Source organism: Rhamphochromis longiceps, linkage group LG3 (genome assembly GCF_057381845.1).
Source record: "Rhamphochromis longiceps isolate RC_006_pf linkage group LG3, R_longiceps_female_GT1.1, whole genome shotgun sequence".
In the NCBI taxonomy this organism is placed as follows: domain Eukaryota; kingdom Metazoa; phylum Chordata; class Actinopteri; order Cichliformes; family Cichlidae; genus Rhamphochromis; species Rhamphochromis longiceps.
In genome coordinates this window covers 64,717,860-64,738,039 of record NC_140559.1, presented here as the reverse complement: position 1 = coordinate 64,738,039, position 20,180 = coordinate 64,717,860, and the positions used below count along the sequence as shown (strand labels likewise).

The window sequence follows — 20,180 nt, the reverse complement described above, 5'->3', positions numbered from 1 at the left end:
CATTTTTTTTTTTTTTTTTTTTTTAATAAATAGGACAGGGGGAATGAATGAGAGAAAGAGGGGGAGAGAAAGAAAGAAAACCAAAGGGGAGAAGAGACGGTGAGAAGGGGGGGGGAAGAGAGAGAAAAAAAAAAAAAAAAACTCCTGGGTCACCTGTATGGAGAAAAAAAAAAAAAAACAAACAAACAAACAGAGGAGACAGCAAACAACAAAGAGCAACATAATAATAGAGAAAACAAAGCACCATCACAATAAACTAGCTAGCCATAGATATCAATATTTACTAAATAATAAACGATATTGTGCAGCACGCAAGATAGACAGCGCACAGTGTGCTTTGAGGTAGCAGCCAAGAAAGCTTTAGTCCGCGTCTGTGAATACCCATGTGTGCATACCTGTGTGGATCAGCATGCTTGCATTCCAAAGGTTTCTCCATGTAATGATCTGCTAGGGAGTGTGGGGGGGCCACAGCCCCGTCCTCCAGGGTGTGAAGCGGGTATGGAGGAGATCAAAACTCCAGACATCCAGAGGCCCCCAGAACACAAGAGACCATGGAAGACCAACAGAGGGGCAGCCGCGCCACTGTTCCAGTAAGAGCTGAGGAGAGTCCCAGATGAGGGCTCGCCCAGCAGCCGCGGAGCAGAAGTCAGGGGGAGTTGCAGTGACGCGCCCGTGAGCTCCGCCGGCCCCCAGCTGCGCCTGAGTGACCGAGCCCCAGGCCGAGAGGCCGGGGGCACCCCACCTCCAAAGGGGCCCGAGCGAGCCCCAGGCCCCGACAAGCGGCCGCCAAGGAGTGAGCCGGTGTGTACCCGGACGCCCACCCCCAGACACAAAGAACCACCAACACACCGACACCTGAGGGAGTCCGCCACCGGCAGGGGAAGTGGTGGTGGGTGGAGATAGGCCTCCAAACCTTGGAGGGCCTGAGGTGTCCCCAGAGAGGTGGCGTCTGATACCCAACCTGACATATAGACACAGACATACAGGCACACACAGACACAAACATCCATTCCCACCCTCATGCTCTCATCAGAAAGCTTTAATGAGCAGCTGGATTTGTCCCGCATTAACTGGCTGGACACAGAGGACATCCAAATGCAGCTGATTGAACTAAAGAGCTCGACTCTGTGGGGGTCGAAGTTTGCAGAACTACGAACGCAGCTGGAATCCACAGCTGTGTGTGTTCATGGAGCTGCATTTTCACCTGCTGGACATCACTACCTGACAAGCTTAACTGTCTTTAGAACATTGCAGAGGCCTCATTGACAGTATTTGGCTCTACATATCTGTGTGAGCAGATTTTCTCTCACATGAAGAGTGTCCTTAGGCAGCCGTCTGAATGCTGGACACTCGGAGACCTGTGTCTCTGAGTGGGAGACCAGAGATCACATTAACATGTGTATCTCTGTATTAACCAACATGCCATATTGGCCCAGTTTATTTTTCTTATCATTATTGTGAGGAGACCATAAATAGCATTTGCATTTTCTGCTGTACAGTTCATTTGCTGTTATAGATTTCTTGTTATGGATAAAAAGTGTATTTTTTTTGTTTCAAAATAGCTGATAACTATTCGCTGATAGCTGCAAGTGTGACAGGTTGAAGGACTACTGCATATGCTGTTCAGTTAATACAAATTCATATCAGTTGATATGAGGACGAAAATAATGTAAATATGGTAAGAAAATGGTTAAGAGTTTATTATTTTTCATGTTATATTAATTGCTTTCATGTTACTTAAGAGAACTACAATCTATACATCAGTGATTGGCTAGTAAGCCTTTTCTGGGATCGATTAGTAGTGTCTCTATTCTCCACTAGAGGGCTTTCGCGCGTTCTCCTCACTGCAATAAACTACTGCATGAGAGACGCAAGTCATAATCACTCTCGTAATTCTTTCCCCCCTGTTTTCAGGGGTGTAACACCAACATCTACGAACAAATATAGTTCTATAAAGTTGTTTTATATAGTGTGTGACTGTTAATATAAAGCATTATTAAATTTATTGCTAATACATCATATGGCACATTGACTTCTGAGAAAATTTTAGATGGCTTTTAGATAGTGTCAATAGGAAAATTGTACTTAGTAGTCAGTATAATCTTTTAATGATATAAGTTTGCATATGGTAGAATACTGCATGTAATCATTTGTGTTTAGAAGTATATAGTTGGTGGCATATTGAAAGAATGTCTGTAACATTCCAGGGTGTTCACACCCACATCCTAGGAGTATGGGAGAGGTCGTACCTTGTCTTATTGTTTTACGGTAGAATTAACGTAGCTATATCTGTCTTAGTCTAAGTGCCTTTTGGTTTGATGAACTGCTGGACTTCGAGACCAGCAGGTGTAGGGAAGTCATTTATGGGGTCACACTCTGACCCACCACACACACTACACACACCACACACACGTACAGCTCCACATTTCAATGTATGGAACAAACGCCCACTGAAGCATATAAATAAAGACCGGGGCAGTTTCTCAGTGCGAGTCTGTTCTGGAGACTGCCCTTGCTAGCAAGAAGTTCTGTGTGTTTCTCTTCTCTGAGTCTTTACTGAAGAAGTGTTTTAGAGTATATTTCTTAACAGATAGAAAGGTTGCCAACCCCTGATCTAGCCAAAACCAATCAATAAACAGCATCACTGTGCCCATCCTCAGCTATCGATATTATGACAAACCAATTCAAGGGACTCATCTAAGCTTTGCAATCCCATCTGTTAACACATACCCACTAGACATATAATACACCATGCATCCTTCTACTTGCCCATTCATCTAAGCATCCACCGATCTGCTCCAGCTCGGTAATCATACGAATAATAGCCCCTGTGTTGTTTCCATGGCAGTTATGAGATTGATGTTGTAATATTCAGAGAGTATGCTTTCATGTACGAGCACAATCTTCAATCATATTTAGGCATCCATGTTTGTGGTTTGGGACGTTCGTGGCTTACAGTAAACGTCTGAACAGAAACAGCTGTAAGGATATCTGGCACCTGTAACACACTAATTCCACTGGTACAGTTTTAAGACCTTTGCACTTCTTGAGGCCATCCTTCAGCAGAAAATTAGGTGTTACTACAATAAACACGCATGGTTTCACCTGAGGAATGCAAATCTTTTCTCCCAGGCTGAGGTGTGCCGGGAGATCTGCAACACCAAACTTCAGAGCTTGAAAAGCCAGTTATCAGGCTGTGAGTGTTGACTCGAGTCAGGTTTAATGAAAAAAAAGAAAGAATTAGAGCATCTTCATTTGGAGCAGAGCAGAGACAGTGCAAGGGGAAAATGTAAACATTTGGTTCAGTTAGTTGTCTGATAATTAATTTGTCAGCACCTCATCCAGAATTGCAGCACAAAATCCTCTAGTCAAACAAAATCCTCACAATTCTGCCAAGTTGCAGAGAGTGAAGCTTTGATCAGTGCATCTGAAAACTCTATCAAAAGAAGCAATAACTAAGACACATGAGACATGCACTTAGAAAAGAAAGAAAATATCTCCCTGTCATTGGCTTTCATTTGAAAATGAAATTAGAATGACAACATGTTAATATGCTTGCAAATTATTTTAATGGGTTGATAAACATTTGTGGAAGTGCCGATGTAGGGCAGGATGCTTCCTACACCTGTGGCATGCACTTGTGTTTCTGTAAATGAATTGCTTGGACGAAGCGTTTTCCACAGTTATTACAGGGGAATGGTTTTTCTCCTGTGTGAATACGCTGGTGCATTTTCAAGTTCCCTAAGTGAGAGAACCTTTTTCCACACTCATCACAGGGGAATGGTTTTTCTCCTGTGTGGGTGTATTGGTGTCTTTTCAAAGGACTTCGGTGAGTGAAGGTCTTTCCACACTCTTCACAGAGGAATGGTTTTTTTCCACTGTGCCCAAACTGATGCACCTGAAGATGAACTAACTGGGCAAAGCTCTGGCCACACTGATCACAAGAATAGGGTTTTTGTCCAGTGTGCAGACGCTGATGGACCTTCAAACTTAATAGTGTTTTGAACATTTTCCCACACTGCTCACAGAGGTATCGTTTGGTGTGAACTTTTGTGCGCAGATCCAGCTGTTCTTCAGTTGAATCTACCCCCTTCTTATGGTGAGGTCTTCTTTGCATTTTCCCGGTCTGTATATAAAGAGAAAGAAGAGATGGACAGAGTAACAACAATCTACAACCATTTGATCTGATAGACTTCCTCCTTACAAAGACTGAGGTGTTGTGAAAAAGTGGAAATGGGAAATTACTGAAGAGTTGTTGTGTCCTTCTTTCATAAACTCCTCCCGCCAGGTGAGGGATGAAAAACGTGTTTGTAGTCAGAAGATGTTTTGATGCAGTCAGCATGCTCATTACCCCAACAATATTTTGCATATTAATTATACATGTTTTTTACCCATTTATATGTAACTTAAACAGGCTATTTACAAGTAAGCAAAGTAATCCTGTTCACACGTCACCAAATGCATACACAAACCCACTATTCAACAACGGAAACTCTGTGCTTCCCCATCTGATTCCATAATTGGAGTCAGCAGGGAAACTGCAATTTTAGTGAAAGGTAAGTAAAAATATATCCTGGCTGTACCTGTAATGCCAAAAATGCTAAATTAACTGTTCCCCTGGCCCCTTTGGGAACATTTTTATGTCACTGTGAAGTTTACCTTTCACCTTCACATAAGATAAGATAAGATAAACCTTTATTAGTCCCACACATAGGAAATTTGTTTGTTCACAGCAGAAAGTGGACAGTAAAAAGTTAAGAGCAGCAAAGTCTACTCTTCATTCTATCAGAAACAGTTATCACAGCTCGTACATTTTCTTTTTACACATATATGTAAGCACTGAGCCAAATTTAGTAATGCCAACACATTAAAAGAACAACATTTGTCTCTTATGTATGATACATCTATATATACACTGTAACAGATACTTGTCTTTGAGTGAAGATTTAAGGTGATATAAATAAATAACTGCAACTTGAATCTTTACTGAAGCTCAGTATTTGACACAGAGTTCAAACTCACTGCTGTAATAACTAATAATGATTAATATAATAACTATAATATTGGCCATATTATAGTTACATTACCAAAGTGAGATGATTTTAGTCTCATGAACAACACTATCTAATTGTTATTTACTAGCTAATCTTAAAATGACTGTTCAGTACAGAAATGAAGCCCAACAATCATGTTTGTACAGTCCTGTGGTCTCAGCCTCAGATTCTTATCAAATCACACAGAGCTCATGTAGAAACAAATGTACAAAATATGTTCTCCTTCATTTCTGTCAAACAAAGCTGTATGAAACGTTTCCAAGCCTCGCACTTCCGGCCTTAACGGTCTTTGAGTACGCGGACCTTGAGGACCGTTAAGGCTGCGTACTTTAAAGCTGCAGACCCCGAATTGGGATACAGCCTTAACGTCGTTTTCCTTCGCTATTTAAATTCACAAGCACTACATAATCTCATAGTGCCACCTACCTGGCATTCCTCGGGATCAGCAGTTAATTTTCATGAGGCAATTTTAGGTGGGTTACACTTGGAATGCCATGTGTAATGTAATGTGTCACGTTAAAGTGACTTACCTCTGCCACTGTGAGCATTTGGCTGCTGGTGTTACTCAGTGAATCAGCTCTGACAAACATAAAGATAATAAGTTTAGAGAAAAATTATCCAAATACTGCCTTAAAAACAACAATGATGTTAAGACTTCTCATCCAAGCACATAAATGAAAAACAACATATGTACCTTTAAAATTTAGCTTGAAAATATGATTAAATACTTTAAAGTAGCAATAAGAAAGATAATCAAGTTAGATACTACAAATTTACAGACATTCCGTCTCGTGTTTGTGCCTAGTTTTAAAGATAAACTGGACCTGAAACATGAATTCAATTGAAAATAACACAATTAAAAGGAAAAAAAAACACTGAATGTCCTTTGATTTACTAAAACTACCACTGACCACCAGTTTTTTTCTTACCCTTGGCATGTGAGGGACATTTGTTTTGGTCCTGCTTAATGCTTGCCTTCACTGAACTCTGAGAGATGCACCAATGGTTCCCATGGTATCCAAAGCTGACTCCACTTCATAAGGTTCCAGAAGTGAATTTAAAAATCAACACCAAGTATTTAATGAACCACAAATCCCAGCAGGATAACAACCACTGGTGTTTTTTCCTCCAAACTTTATTTATTCAAAGTCATAAACAAAACAAAATAATAACTAACAACGAAATCAAAAATGACATAAAAGAAATAAAACCCACTCAAACTCATTATTGAACAAAATCAGTTACATTTACATTTCATCTTGTCAGAATATAATACACACAGCATATTAAATTCAACAAGATGAAGGTGTTCATAGTGTATTTGTATTGAGTATTACATAAGATGTATGTAGTTTAAACTCAACTTAAACTCTAACAGATCAACAGATCATGCATTTATAACAGCTCTCCACACAGCCCTTTCTCTAGCATTTTATTTTCATTCATTTTCACTTTCATTAGCAGATGTAAAGAGGGTTTTTTTTATATATATATCTTATTAAAAGCCCCTCTGATATGTTATATATATCTATAAAAAAAAATCTGTCTCGCTCATGTCTGCAGTAGGCTCACTTAGCATAGGGGGTCTAGCCTCAGGACCCTTACTGGATACAGACATCCCAGGCGGGAATGAAACTTGCGATCCTCGGCTCCAAAGGCCTGTAGATATATATATATATATATATATATATATATATATATATATATATATATATATATATATATATATATATAAAGATTGACCGCCCACAGGGGCGAGCGGGGAAAGAAAAAAAATAAAATAAAATAAAATTATATATATATATATATAATTTTATTTATTTTATCTATATCTAGAGATATATATATATATATATATATCTCTAGATGGATAGATGGATGGATGGATGGATGGATGTGTGTATATATATGCACATACATATTTCTGACAAAGGACCCACACAGGATTTCTGTGCTAGTGAAAGTTTTTATTTTGCTTGAACAGCAGTTTCTCCTGTGTTTCAGCACAGGTAACTCTATGAGCTTTTACTTCCCTAGCTGCTCGACTCACATTCCTCTCCTGTCTGTTTTTGTCATCACTGTATATAGAGGAGAGAGAGTCATTAGTCCCAGTACACACACCTCTGTCCTCACCTCGACGCCTGTGGATTAGGTTTGTTCCAACACTCGGCCAGATTGGACTTTAACAATTTTGGAGGCAGTTGCAGTTTTTGTGGTGTGGCAGGTCATACTTTCCTGCTGTGGAAAGCTGTGAGGGGGCGAACTTAATTTGGAACAATGTCTGGTTGAGTTTTAGGTGATAAAATGCTGATGATATGAATGTCAAGACACAAGTTTTATAAATCCAAGCTGTCAATTAGTTTTTATGTTATGGCTGGTTGTGAACAGTACTGTCATAGGCTAAAATAAGCAAGCATAATAAGCCAAAAAAGAGAGTTTTTCTAATTCTCTTTTGGGATGGTTGAGGGGACGACTTGGACACAGTAAAGAGCTTCAACTCCATTATTTTGGGCTGCAGCTGGTAGTCCTTGTTTTACTTGTTAGCCTTGGTGAGCATGGCTTACCCATTTTGCTATTTGCTGCAGGTTCTACAACTCACAGCACAGATCCTCTTTGAAGTAGGGTCTCTGAGTGAATGATACCGAGCACAGCTAAAATCTGGCTAACAAGCCAGCTATTACGAAACCAAAATAAGCAGTGCTACCTGGTTAGGAGGGACTGAACTTTAAAAATAAGAAAGAAGGGGGCATTGTAGGTAACTTTGTCCTGTCAAAAACCTGAAAAATGCTAAATGAAAAATACATCTCAGAGGCCAGTATTATACCTGGGCAGCCTGTGTGGGAGAACCCCATCAGTATTGGTTGGAGTTTAATTTTAAGTTTAATTTTTTTTTAGAGGTTTCATAAATTGGTCCATCGATGGTGCTGATCTCATCTCAGTGTTGACTTCTAGTGGCTGTAATAAAACAGATGGTCTGATATTTTTTTCTCTGAAATGTTGAAAGGGTTGAAGGATTAGGGCCAAACTTTCCGATTAAGAGCACATTAGTCTGGTCTGAATTTCCTTGTGCTGTCTGTGTAACAGTGTCATCAGTTTAAATCACTGAAGGATCGGTGCTGTACATCACCTGAAAGTGTATTTCCTGTCAGAATGGATCTACAGAGCCTCACGGCCATCAGTTACTATAAGTGTAGGGTTTAAAATCATCACTCATGTGAATTTGTGACTCTACAGGCCTCAGTAATAACTATAAACCTACTTATCTTCATTAATATGTCCTCAGAAAGCCCAAGTCCTCATGCAGTTTACAGGCTACATATGAAAGTGTCACTCCTGCAGTCATTCATTCCCAAAACCTGCATCTTCCATGTTTGTTGGCAGGGTCCCCAACCATGTGTTCATTTCTAACTTAACTATAACACACACACACACACACACACACACACACACAACACACACACACATATTTGCTTTCTAATGCATCATTGAATGTGCTTTATAAATAATACTTGTTTTTCTCCATCTACTCATTGCATTGTTTATTTGATTATACCTCTTCTTTGCCTTGCAGTGAAAGAATGAATGAACAACATTCCTCCCTTTCTGTGTTCCCTTTCTCTGCAATCAGTGTAAGCCGGTGCTGTGGCTGAGCTTCGCCAATATACCAAGAAACTACGAAATCAGGAAGGGAAAAATACATTTTTACTGCACTGGGTTTACTGATTTGGTTGGACTAATGATTGCCTGATTATCAAGGGGCAGCTTTGTTATCCCTTCAGGTTTCATGCAAGTGAAGCAGCGATCAAAAAGTTACCCGTCTTGCAAAGAGCTGAAATACTTTTTTTCTACAGCTCATGGAACAGAAAAGGCATTCAGACGTCTTTTTGTGCAGCTGATGTTCTCTTTGTTTTTGATTATCTTTACCAGTCAGCTCCTTTGTTCTGGTGGCGCAGGAATAAGATACAGCTCCTCCCTGCTCCCATCAGATCCACACCAAATCCAACACCAACTATCCTTGCTGTTCCCCCTTTTTTTTCCTCTGGGGGTTTCAATTCTTGCATTTTCCACTCAACATATACTTAAATCCTTAATCTTTTACCATTGATAAGATAAAAGCTTATCACAATAGAAAGGAACACAGTTTTATTTTTTTTAATCACAGGTTTGCAGGAAAAGCCTGCACCAAAGGATGAAGGGAAACAGTTTCTGACCATCACTCAAAAGCTTAGTATTGTTTCTGTAAATTGAGTTGCACCGTGCTCACAGTAGAATGCAGAATGACTTCCTCCCATGAGTGATAACGTAAAGCCCGGGTTTAGGCAGGATATCTTCTTCCGTCCTGGAGGAACAATAAATGGGGATTAATATGCTGCGTGACAGAGAAATGGAGGACTGAGGTTGCTGCCTCTCGTAGCGACACATGATCAGCGCAGGGAATTTATTCCTGCTTGTGACACTCAGGTATGTGCGTGTGCTATTTGTCTCATCTGGACTCACACTTCAAGCACAGACACACAACAAGTTACTTCATTCCCCCTCAGCTGATTATGGATACAAATACATGCAAATTCAACTTGGCCTTGGTTTGTGTCTATGGCAGTAAGGACGGACCCGACCACATAGTTCACACTTTTGACACCCTTTTTTTCCCAGTTGCAGCTTTTCAGCCGCCAGCCACACATACACACAACAACAACAACAAACTCATCAGGTCCCAGCACGTTGAATATGGAAGGCCTCCCTCACACCCCCACGTGGGGGTCGCATCCCTTTCTTTGTTGTGTCAAAGGGTCTACCTTGCAATGTAAGGCGCCTTGAGGCGACCTGGGTTAGGCTTTGTGGTAAAGTTTGAGTTTAGCTGATTCTCACTCGTTACAAGACTTCATTTGAAATGTAACATCCTTTAGCCTTTTTTCCTGTTTCCCATGTGTCTAAAACAAAATGTGACCATAACCTGGATTTTAACACTAGCTATTTAAAACTCATACCAAAAACCTGTTAGACTTGTAAAGGTCCTTTCATTCCTAAGCTACAATTCTTGCTTACATTGGAATGCAGTCTGGGTAGCGATGTCACTCTCTAGGCAGTGAAGATGGCATCACTGTTAACACTGTTAACACTGCTATCGCATAAATTATGCTCTGTATGCTTCACGTCTAAAGTGCATAGTGCATGCACATCTCTAAAAGTGTTCTTTCACATACTTTTCTGCTCTGTAAATAGTCACAGCTGCTTTTGACATGTTTAAACAGTTTGATCAATTTGTTTGTTAGTGTTAACTAAAAGATGAGCAAATATTAGACTTAAATGTATGTGCTTAGTACTGCTCTATTTCCAAAATGTGCCATCTGTACATGGACATGTTTCTTGCCAACAGGTTGATATTTGTTATACTGAGTAATAGTGATGGCACAGTTTGTGAGATAATCCAAGGGGATAGGTTGTGTCATAAAAAATAATTCAAGTAATATTCTCTTTCTCATGTTTTCCTCTTGTGGACACAGGGAATCCAATTAAGCATAACAATACAAAATGTTAAATGCAATTTTAACATGATTTTGCCAGGTGTGCCACTTAAAAGTCAGGAGCAAAGCATGTTTTCAGTCAAATGAATGAACAAATATGTCTGCCTTCTTTTTCCACTTTTTCACTTTATGTGTTTTTGTTCAGTTCAGATTTTTTTCAGTATCTCCGGCTGGCACCCGGAGAACCTTGTGGAGAGTCCAAACTGAAGGATAATCAAATGATTTATCTATTGAGGAGTACGAATGTAGAATGTATATTTTGCAACAATGTGTCTCTCTGGCTTTGCAAATGTTTTCTTAGTCTGATTTATTTTCCTCTTTCAGGAGTCTCTGTCAGCATCTACAACTTAGCCATTGCTATCGAAAGTTACAGTGCCATCTGTAACCCACTGAAATCCCGTGCATGGCAGACCCGATCTCACGCCTATCGCGTCATCGCTGCTACCTGGGTGGTGTCATTGTTAATCATGGTGCCCTATCCGGTGTTTCCCAAGGCATAATGGTACTGTGGGCCGCATGTGCCGCTTGGACTGGCCCAATCCACAATCTGAGCAGGCCTGGTAAGTGCTTATTAACATGTTATGTTAAACTATTTGCTGCCAGAGAAAGAAATATAAAAGATAGGTAGAAAAAAATCATGGTCTGTAATCAGTTTATCAGACAAATCTTTATGCAAAGAAAAAAAATATGTGTGTGGGCTGGATGACTAGTTTGGAAATGATGACTGCCAGCTATTTTAAAGCAATAATATCTACCATTCTCTTTTTTTTTTTTTTTTTGAAAATAAGTAATCAGTAAAGTAACGGGATTACTTTTTTGGGTAAGTAATCAGTAATTAGTTACTGATTACTTTTTTCAAGTAACTTGACCAACACTGCCTATGAGCACAGCCAGTGTTGTGTATAGTAAATTTCGATGGTGCCAATAAAGTACAGTGTTTCATTTTTTAACTTTTTACAATTGAATCGCTTTTTGAAAAGTCCCTCTAACTTGCTAACTGGATTGCTGTTGTTTTTTTTAGCTTGTTTGCAAATCTGACAGTACTTTAACATTAGCATTTCTTCTTTCAAGCTGCAAGTGTTAATTTTAAACATGAAGTCAAACTGTCAAAAGTCAAGCAATTCTATACATCATTATAAGAAGAGTTGTTTGTTTTCAGATTATAGCCTGCCTACCCAAACATGTGGTAAAAGACCACATACTGGAGAACACATGAGCAAAATGCTCGATATTAAACACTTCAAATTTACAGTGTTACGTTTTCTGATGCAAGCTGAAATATCTTAATTAAAGCACTCAACAGTGGGCAGAAAATGAAATGAAGCATATTGAATATTCACCCACTTTGGAATCTTTCAAAACACAGATCATTTAAACACAAGTTTAAATTCATTAAACACAATTCATTAATAAATGAATATATATATGAATAATAAAAGAAAGCATTTTTAATTTCAATTGTATTCTAAGGTTTTAAGATTTACCTTGTGAAATACATTTTACTTTTTGACCATATGACATATATCAATTTGGCTAACCTGTATTAATAAAAGTTCATCCTAAAGAAACTGAAATATTTTCCTAAATTTTAAAGGTTTTTGTTGATTTATATATATATTAATGACATGTATTATATGCATGTAGCACCCATAATAATACTTCACAACATTTCACATTTCTTTTTCTTTCTGAGCTGTTCCTTGCTGGATTTGCTACCATGATTAGCATTGTTATCCTGTTGAAAGATCCATTTCAGGTTCAACTTCAATTTTCAGACAGATAGCTTCCCAATATTTTCAAGCACTCTTTGACATGATCCAGAATTCATAACTGACTCAGTGGCTGCTAGCTGGCCAGTCCCTCGGGTAGCTAAGCCACCCCAAACAGTTTCATTTTCACCTCCGTGCTTCACAGTTCTTCACCCAAAAAGCAGCTATATATTTCTACTGATCCATTTGTCCTGAGCGTGCTATTTGCCTTCAAGGGCAAACTGTATTTTTTGTTGGACAGCAAAGGCTGTTTCGTGATATACCCCGCATGCAGGCCATATTTATGAAACCGGATTCTGACAGCAATAGTTGCAAGGGTTGTCTGCATGTCCTCTGTTTTCTAGAGGCTTTCTTTGTATCAGACAGTCTGCATTACGGCTGAAGACATCAGTTCCTGACAAATTATCTATCTGTGCCAGATTTTAGCACATATGTAACTGACTTCTCTGTACACACTTCAAAGGCAAAAAGGACACCAAGGAGCTCTTGGAGGGGATTTTAAACTTAAGAAGTTTATAGACATAAGCTAGTATATCATACAGTATAATGTCTAAATCAGCTACAGAAGTGGGAAGGAACCAAAAGATGACAGAGGCACATCTCAAGGCTTTCTTTTATGGTTGCTGAATGAACTATTCGTTGCCATTTTTACGATTAGGCGAAGCTAGGGAATATTATCTAAATGTCTAAATGCTGGAACAAAAACAACAGCATTAGCAACAAATCCATATAAAAGAGAGATGCTGACAGTGTGGTTAATTGATTGAAGTTTGAAGCCTTGAATTAGGCATTGTGGACATGACCATATATAGAAAATCGGGTCTAGCAGGAGGCTATTAGCTTATTGTAACACTGCATGGCTAGCTTGATTATCAAAATGTCACAGATATGACTGTAATATTGACACCCTTAATTATGTTCCTTTAGGCCTCAACACAGTCCTCAGTGGAGACTATGGACTCATTCAATGACTCTAAAGGCCTAACAGACCAATAAGAAATTAAATATTCCCCACCATTTGTTCTCGCTTTCAAAGTAAAAGTTGCACCAACAGGTTGGAGGATATAGTTTTCTTGCTGGTGACCTGTGGCTCCAAGGAGGTCACTGACTGGTCTCCAGTTCTGCATGACTGGGCTTTAGCAATTAATTTCAGAGTGACTGTGATTCATCCCCAGTGACCACTCACCAGCGAGCTAGGCTCTCCCTCACTGATTGGTGATTTCCAGATAATCAAGGACCCCTCTATAGGCTCGAGGCCTGTTTAATGCAGCCACTGTTTGAGCTTCTTGCAGGACTTTTTGGGATCTTTACTTTTGTTTCCAGACTTCTTCTTTTCACTGCAAACTTTGCTGTTCAAGTTCATCATCCCAGAATACAAATGTTCTAATATTTGTTTAACCTTTGGTAGAACCTCAAAATCCCATCCTTTCGTGAACCTCGGGACCAAAAATGGTCCCGCCCCAAAAGTGCTCTAAAAATGTTATATATCAATATTTTTTTCTACTTTAAATTAGTCAATCTTTTAAAACTACTTCTGCTTAAAATATCCATGTCAAGTTTTAATTATATTTTCATTGTTTTAACCCTTTAAATCCCAGTTTTATTACATGAGCGCCCTGTTTTTTTAGCCCCAAAAAACAAAAAAACTAAATATTTTCCAAAAAAAACATTTGAAGTAATATTTGTTTGTTATTATAATTAGGCCTTTAGATGGACTAAAGATTGGCACCAACAGTCATTTCGATCGCCTTTTATTTTTTTTCCAGGAGCGCATTTCATAAAATGCACACTATCGACCACGCCCAAAAAGTGCTATAAAAAATTTATATATTAATATTTTATTCCACTTTAAATTAGCCAATCTTTTAGACCTACTTCTCCTTGAAATATTCATGTCAAGTTTTAATTACATTTCGCGGATTTTAACCCTTTATATCCCGGTTTCGTCACATGAGCGCACTGCTTTTTTTGCCCCAAAAACATAAAACATAAAACATAAAATATTTTCCAAAAAAAACATTTGAAGTAATATTTTATTGTTATTATAATTAGGCCTTTAGATGGACAAAAGATTGGCACCAACATTAATTTCGATCCGTTTTTAATTTTTTTTGCAGAAGCCGAAAATGTCCCCAGGCGGCGCTGCTGCTCCTGCTCCCCCGGGGAGGAGTGCCTCTGCCGCGGGTGTGTTTCGCGCAGCGCCGGAGCATATGGTTCGGTTCCCGTGTCTGCAGCACACACTTCCGCTACCACGTGAAAACAAATATGTCATTTCCTGTTGATTAAAAAAAATTAATGCACCCTCAAACGATCCTAAGGGCAGAAAATGGTCCGGAACGAGCAGCGGGCCAAGCTGCTGCTGCACGCGGGAAATTAGTCTGCCTTTTCCGGGTATCTGTCTCGAGCAGGCCGCTGGAGAAGGTGTGTATGTTCCAGCAGGCGGAACAAGGGCGCCACCCGGTGGCCAAATAAAAAATTACAATTCTAAGGCCCTGAGTCCAGAATGAAAGTGAAAGTTAAGCCATCGCCACTACGTTAATGGTAATAATTGTACAGTGAAAAATAGCGTTTATAATGGGTTTCAATGGGGCACAAATCGGCCACGAGGTTCGATAGTGGATGTATGCCTTTTATTCAGCCATTTAAGCTCATTTAAAAAACTCAGACTGAAATTTTAAAATAAAATGGGAAAAAAATACATGTTTGAAAATTTGGCTATACTCCATTAAACACAGTGGAAATGGCGTGGAATTAAAAAACGGAAAGGCCACGAAATGGTCCCAGGTTCTAAATAAATGTTTGTGTGGCAGGATGAATGTTATTTCTCGGTTCAGCCCACTTTCGGCCTGGCACATTAGGGAGGCGCTAGTATAAATAATGGCCATTTGAGCATTCCTGGATCGCTTACCTGTGATCTCCTTCTTGGTCACCTGACTTCCCTTGGTGTTGCAGAGATCATTTGCAGGTTACCCTTCTGAAGCCTCCATCGTGGCTGGTAGGTGTTTACTCATTTACTTGGTCGTAAACAGGTATTGTTTTTAGGTCGTAGCTGTAGAAGCCTGCTATGAGCCACTCCATTCATGATTCATGACGCTGTTTACTCAGTACGTAATTCAGTTTTGTTACGATCTCTGCCTTTTATTGTTCTTTTATTGTAAATACTTATTATGCTTTGCAGGAAGTGTGGCCCTTAGTTTTACAGAACGCTACGCTAACCGAAGTGCTGCTGCTTTGCTTTTACTGTCTGTTCCTGTTGCGAGGTTACTTTTCCTGCTGCTGCCAGCTTTTTAAAGTGGACGTTGGCGTGGACAGCGGCTATATGCATGCCGGTTATGGGAGTCGGTTGGCGTGCATAGTGATTGACTGGATGATTAACTTATAGTCGGGCAGACGGCAAGTTGGAGCAATACAGCGATTCTGCCTGCTCCATATTTTAAAGTTTTATCTAGATTGTATGTTGTTTTTCTGTTTTGATTTTTGTTATGCCACTGGTGGGAGGCCCTTTTTCTAGCTGCAGATCACCAGTGTGGTCCTGCAGTTGGGTTATATTAGTTTTGTTGTAATATATTAAAATTTTCTTTGTTTCTTTTATCCAGATGCGGAATGCCGACGTGGAGGAGACGAGGGTGCCTTGGTGGTGGGATCCTTTGAGTGTACACACCTGCCTTTTTTAGTTTATTAGTGTGAGTGTGTGATAGTGTGCTGCACTTGTGTCTTGGTGAGTTTTCTTTTTTTTAAGTTTGTGCGTGGCATCCCTGCCCCTCCACTGGTAAGCCTCGGCTCTGAATACCCTTTTTTAAGCATATTTGTACATTGATATTTATGATTGTGCTTTTATATGTTGTTTTAAATAATTATTAATAAATTGTCCAACTGTTTTATCATTGAACCTTGTCTCTGTACTGAGTATAGCGAACCTAAGTGCCTTCTTGATGATTAGTGTTACATCCAGTATTCTCTGGGTGAAATCCCCAGGGTGGCGTTGTCTTTTAAACTGTGAAGAATATTTACTTTATTCCCACCTCGTGCTGCCTCATTTGCTATACAAATACAGCTAGAAGCACACCTGGATTGTCACACTGACAAACCTGCCACTGACTTCCTATTGTGGACTTTGTGGGCATGTAACAGTGTCCTCACACCTCACACATTTGGTGTCTCTCTCTGTCATGCACAAATGTACTTTGAGCAGTACTTGAAAAGTGCTCTTGCACAACATAGTGAGGTTCATGATTTTATGGATTTTGTGGCTTATTGTCCTCTCACATGGCTTATAGATTTGTTAATTAGTTAGTACAGCGATATTCACTGAGTTGGCTCTTGTTGAGGACATATTAAATCCCTGCCATGAGTGTTGTGATTTAGAGGTTTTCACACAAGTAGCCTCTGCTGGGGTTAATCTATTTTCTTTAACCAGGCAAGTCACTGAGGACAAATTGTTATTTATAACAACGTTTAGCTCGCTCACCAAGAAAAGAGTAAATAAGTGTTTTTCCTAGAATTTCCAGTGCATTTAAAGGAACAGCTACAAGGCTTTTGCTCTGCAAGTATTAATGCTCGATGTCACAAACATTAGGCTTGACATGAGCCTAAGTTGGCTCTAAAGTTTTGGACCCTAAATTCACAACCCAACAACAAGACAGACTGTTGTCAGCAAGTTTATTTACACAATATTCTGAGGTGTAATTAGAAAACTTTAATCATGCTTCTTGCTGTTTTCTAGAGACTGCACTGGGTTCCTCAGATAACTTGGAGCACCGGAGGAAGGACAGGCAGGTGCGACTGGCAGGTAACTTCCCTTAGTTCCCTTTTCATTAAATACAGACCATCTTGTCAATCCTGGGATAAGTTTTTCTCTTAGATGAGTTGCTCAACATGTAATTCAAGGGTATGAAGACAAAGAAAGAAGATTTTAGTGCAGGAATAGCAATCGAGCAATCTCTGAGAGCTAGTGTAGCCTGATTACCATGATGATTGATGCAAATCTGATGGTCACTGATCACCAGATGGTCCACAAGCATGATGAGCAAGAAGCGTGAACAGGGAAGGCTCCAGCACTGGGTGAAGCTCGGAGCAAGAGCCACCCATAGTCAGCTGCAGGGGGGAAAGCTGAAAGCCCACAGAAGAAATCCAGGCAAACCCTAAACCATGACAAGGTTCCCAAACCCAATAAAGACTCCAAGGTAAAAATGCCCCTCCATGGGTGAAAATGTAGCTCTGACCAGAATAACACCTGATGAAAACCAAAAGTGAAATGTGGCAGCTTCTTTCTTATCTCTATCTCTGTCAACAAAAATCCCATCAGGTGTCTTGGGATGCACAGAAGAACTAATTATTTTTTAAATAAACCAGCTCCTCATTTGTGTATTTAGTTCTGCAGACAAGCCATTGAACAAATGTTGATCATCTCAAGACAACAGAGAAGTTCTTATGTAGTGCTTTTCTACTCAAAGGTGCAAAGTGCTTTACACAGCTTACTTGAAAACATCACAGAGCAACTTGTAGTTCAGTATCTTGCACTTTAGCATGCAGACTGGAACAGCAAGAGATTGAACCCCTAACCACCTGCTTAGTAGATTTCTTGCTCGATCTGCTGAACCACAGCAACCCCGAGTTGTTCTCTAAACTGGAGGCTGTGGTGTTCACAGAAGTCTCTTCCCTGGCGATGGAAGTGTAACCTCACGTTGGTGACAAATCTTTTTTGCTTTGCGAGTTTTCAAATCACAGCTGCTCATTTAATAGTTTCTTCAAGCAACAAGTAATTAAGCCTAAAAGATTATTTGCCTTTTAAGCAGCTCATTATCATTTGCTCTTAGTTAACCTCTCATTAGAGTGATTTAAAAATTTTTCCTTTAATTGAAGGATTTACTTGCTCAGAGGGAACTTTGCACACCTTGACCTTACTTGCTGCAAACAAAGCTGCCTTTCTCCATTCTTGAAAAGTTAGTCTTTTCAGCCAGCAGCAAATGCTGGTGAAGCAACCATAACTAAATTACTTTCTCAATTATTTATAATGCCTTTCTGGAAGATGGCTGCGAGTAAAACATGCCTCTGCTGGAGTTTTATCATTTTGTTGATATGCGTGCCCGCAGGCTCTGCCGGCAGCCAGTTGTGCCAGAGTGAACCGAGCCGCAGGCCCAGAGGCCGGAGGCCCGAGGGCCCCATTTGCCCCGGAAGAGGCCTGACCGAGCACCAGGCCCTGCCAAGTAGTCACCGGGAGTGAGCTGGTACATACCTGAGCGCCCAGCCCCGGACACCAAGAACCACCAACCCACCGACCACTGAGGGCATCAGTTACCGGCAGGCAGTGTGGTGAGGGGAGATAGGCCTTTCAGGGCCTGGGAGTTCCCAGAGAGGTGGAGTGTAAGACCCGACCTGACATATAAACACAGGCACACACAGACACAAACATGCATTCCCACCCTCATGCACACATATACAAATATACTCAGCACTCACCCAATGTAGGGATAGACATACATGGACAATGTACAAATAATCACACTCCCCAAACAAACTCTATACCCCAGGTCCAGGTACCCTCGTCCCTGGAGGGGGAAACGGCACCTAGACCCAGGAGATGTTACACTTTCCCCCGGGGTGGAAGCAAGCAGACCGCCCCAGGCTCCGCAGCAGCAGGGAGGCCCCGCATCCCAGATCCCAATCAGACGGCCAACACCTCCTCCCAGCCCCCCCGCCCCGATGGCAAGCAGAGAACAGGGGGTGTGTGAAGACCCCAAACCACCCTCCTCTCGCTGATGTGTAGTGTTGCTGCGTGTTGTTCTAAGGTGCATTTAAAACACGGGAGAGCATGGTGCTGCTGCCAGAGAGCAGCAGGTGTTAGCACGGCCCCTCCCGAGAACCCTCAATGTCTACATGGATTTAAAATTGAGGGGTGGGCACCGGCGCCAGAGGTGGGGTTGAATACACAGACCGTCCACTGGACGCCGTTAACGTGCCCACCCCCAAGGGGGGAGGGGGGGGGAATGCCTCCCCTGCACCCTGGTGACACACCTGCACCCCAAGGCCCTACTTTTGTGGGTGGGTGTGTTGGAGCGGGAAGAGGGAGGCAGCCGGGGATGAAGTGCAGCCTTACATGTTTTGTAAGGCTGCACTTCCTCCTCTGAGGTTGACTTACAGGAAAATGAGAACAGATTTCTTTTTAAAATCTTCCGAGGGAGCATGTGTAGCCAGTGTAATGTCTTCAGGGAAATAAAAGGATTCCACCAGACTGAAGTGTTGAGGCAGAGAGAAAGCACAGAGAAGAGGTGATTAAATCATAAATTAAGCTCTTGTTAGCATTGGTAAACCTCGGCTGATGTGTTTGTGCATCTACATGTGACGAATGTTTGCAGAAATCATCTGAAGACTAAAACGCTGCCATGTTTGAGTACTGCAGGGGACACAAAAAAACTGTATAAGAGGTATATATGTGATTGCTGATGTCTTACTTTCACTGCATCTGCAGGAGAGTGCAATTATAGAGAAACATTTGGTTTAGGGTGCTCTGTGTTAATTATCCAACAAAAATAAACACATAAGAGATGATAACTGTATTCCGTTTCCTGGATTAACTAAGCTGAAACCATTAAATAACTAACCAGCCTGTGCCAGCGATCTGTGTCAGCTGATCCCTGCGACCCTGCACTAAGTTTTAGATGAAATAAATTAAGCTGAAAGCATTAAATGACTAACCAAACTGTGCCAGCGATCTGTGTCAGCTGGTCCCTGCGACCGTGCACTAAGTTTTAGATAAAATAAACTAAGCCGAAACCATTAAATAACTAACCAGCAATCTGTGCCAGCGATCTGTGTCAGCTTGTCCCTGCATC

The 20,180-nt window shown here is 40.6% G+C and overlaps 1 protein-coding gene and 1 long non-coding RNA gene across 4 annotated transcripts in view; one reads left to right on the top strand and one right to left on the bottom strand.

Annotated features, from left to right (window-relative positions):
• The window catches only part of LOC146675746 (uncharacterized), a 179,664-nt gene extending 175,547 nt beyond the window's left edge, over nucleotides 1–4,117 (bottom strand). Inside the window, exon 1 of the mRNA XM_085401186.1 lies at nucleotides 3,668–4,117. Coding sequence (XP_085257312.1) covers nucleotides 3,668–4,117 — 450 coding nt within the window. The remainder of the gene's footprint in view (nucleotides 1–3,667) is intronic.
• A 10,806-nt stretch (nucleotides 4,118–14,923) lies between these two features.
• Nucleotides 14,924–19,957, top strand: LOC146675745 (uncharacterized). Of its 3 annotated transcripts, none has more exons than XR_014910680.1 (5): nucleotides 14,924–15,343; nucleotides 15,945–16,117; nucleotides 17,072–17,137; nucleotides 18,441–18,704; nucleotides 18,879–19,957. It is a non-coding gene; the product is annotated as an uncharacterized LOC146675745 (long non-coding RNA). The 3 variants fall into 3 exon arrangements; XR_014910679.1 differs by having other exon boundaries at nucleotides 18,441–18,711; XR_014910681.1 differs by lacking the exon at nucleotides 14,924–15,343 and adding an exon at nucleotides 15,350–15,452 and having other exon boundaries at nucleotides 18,441–18,711.
• Nucleotides 19,958–20,180: the final 223 nt, after the last annotated feature.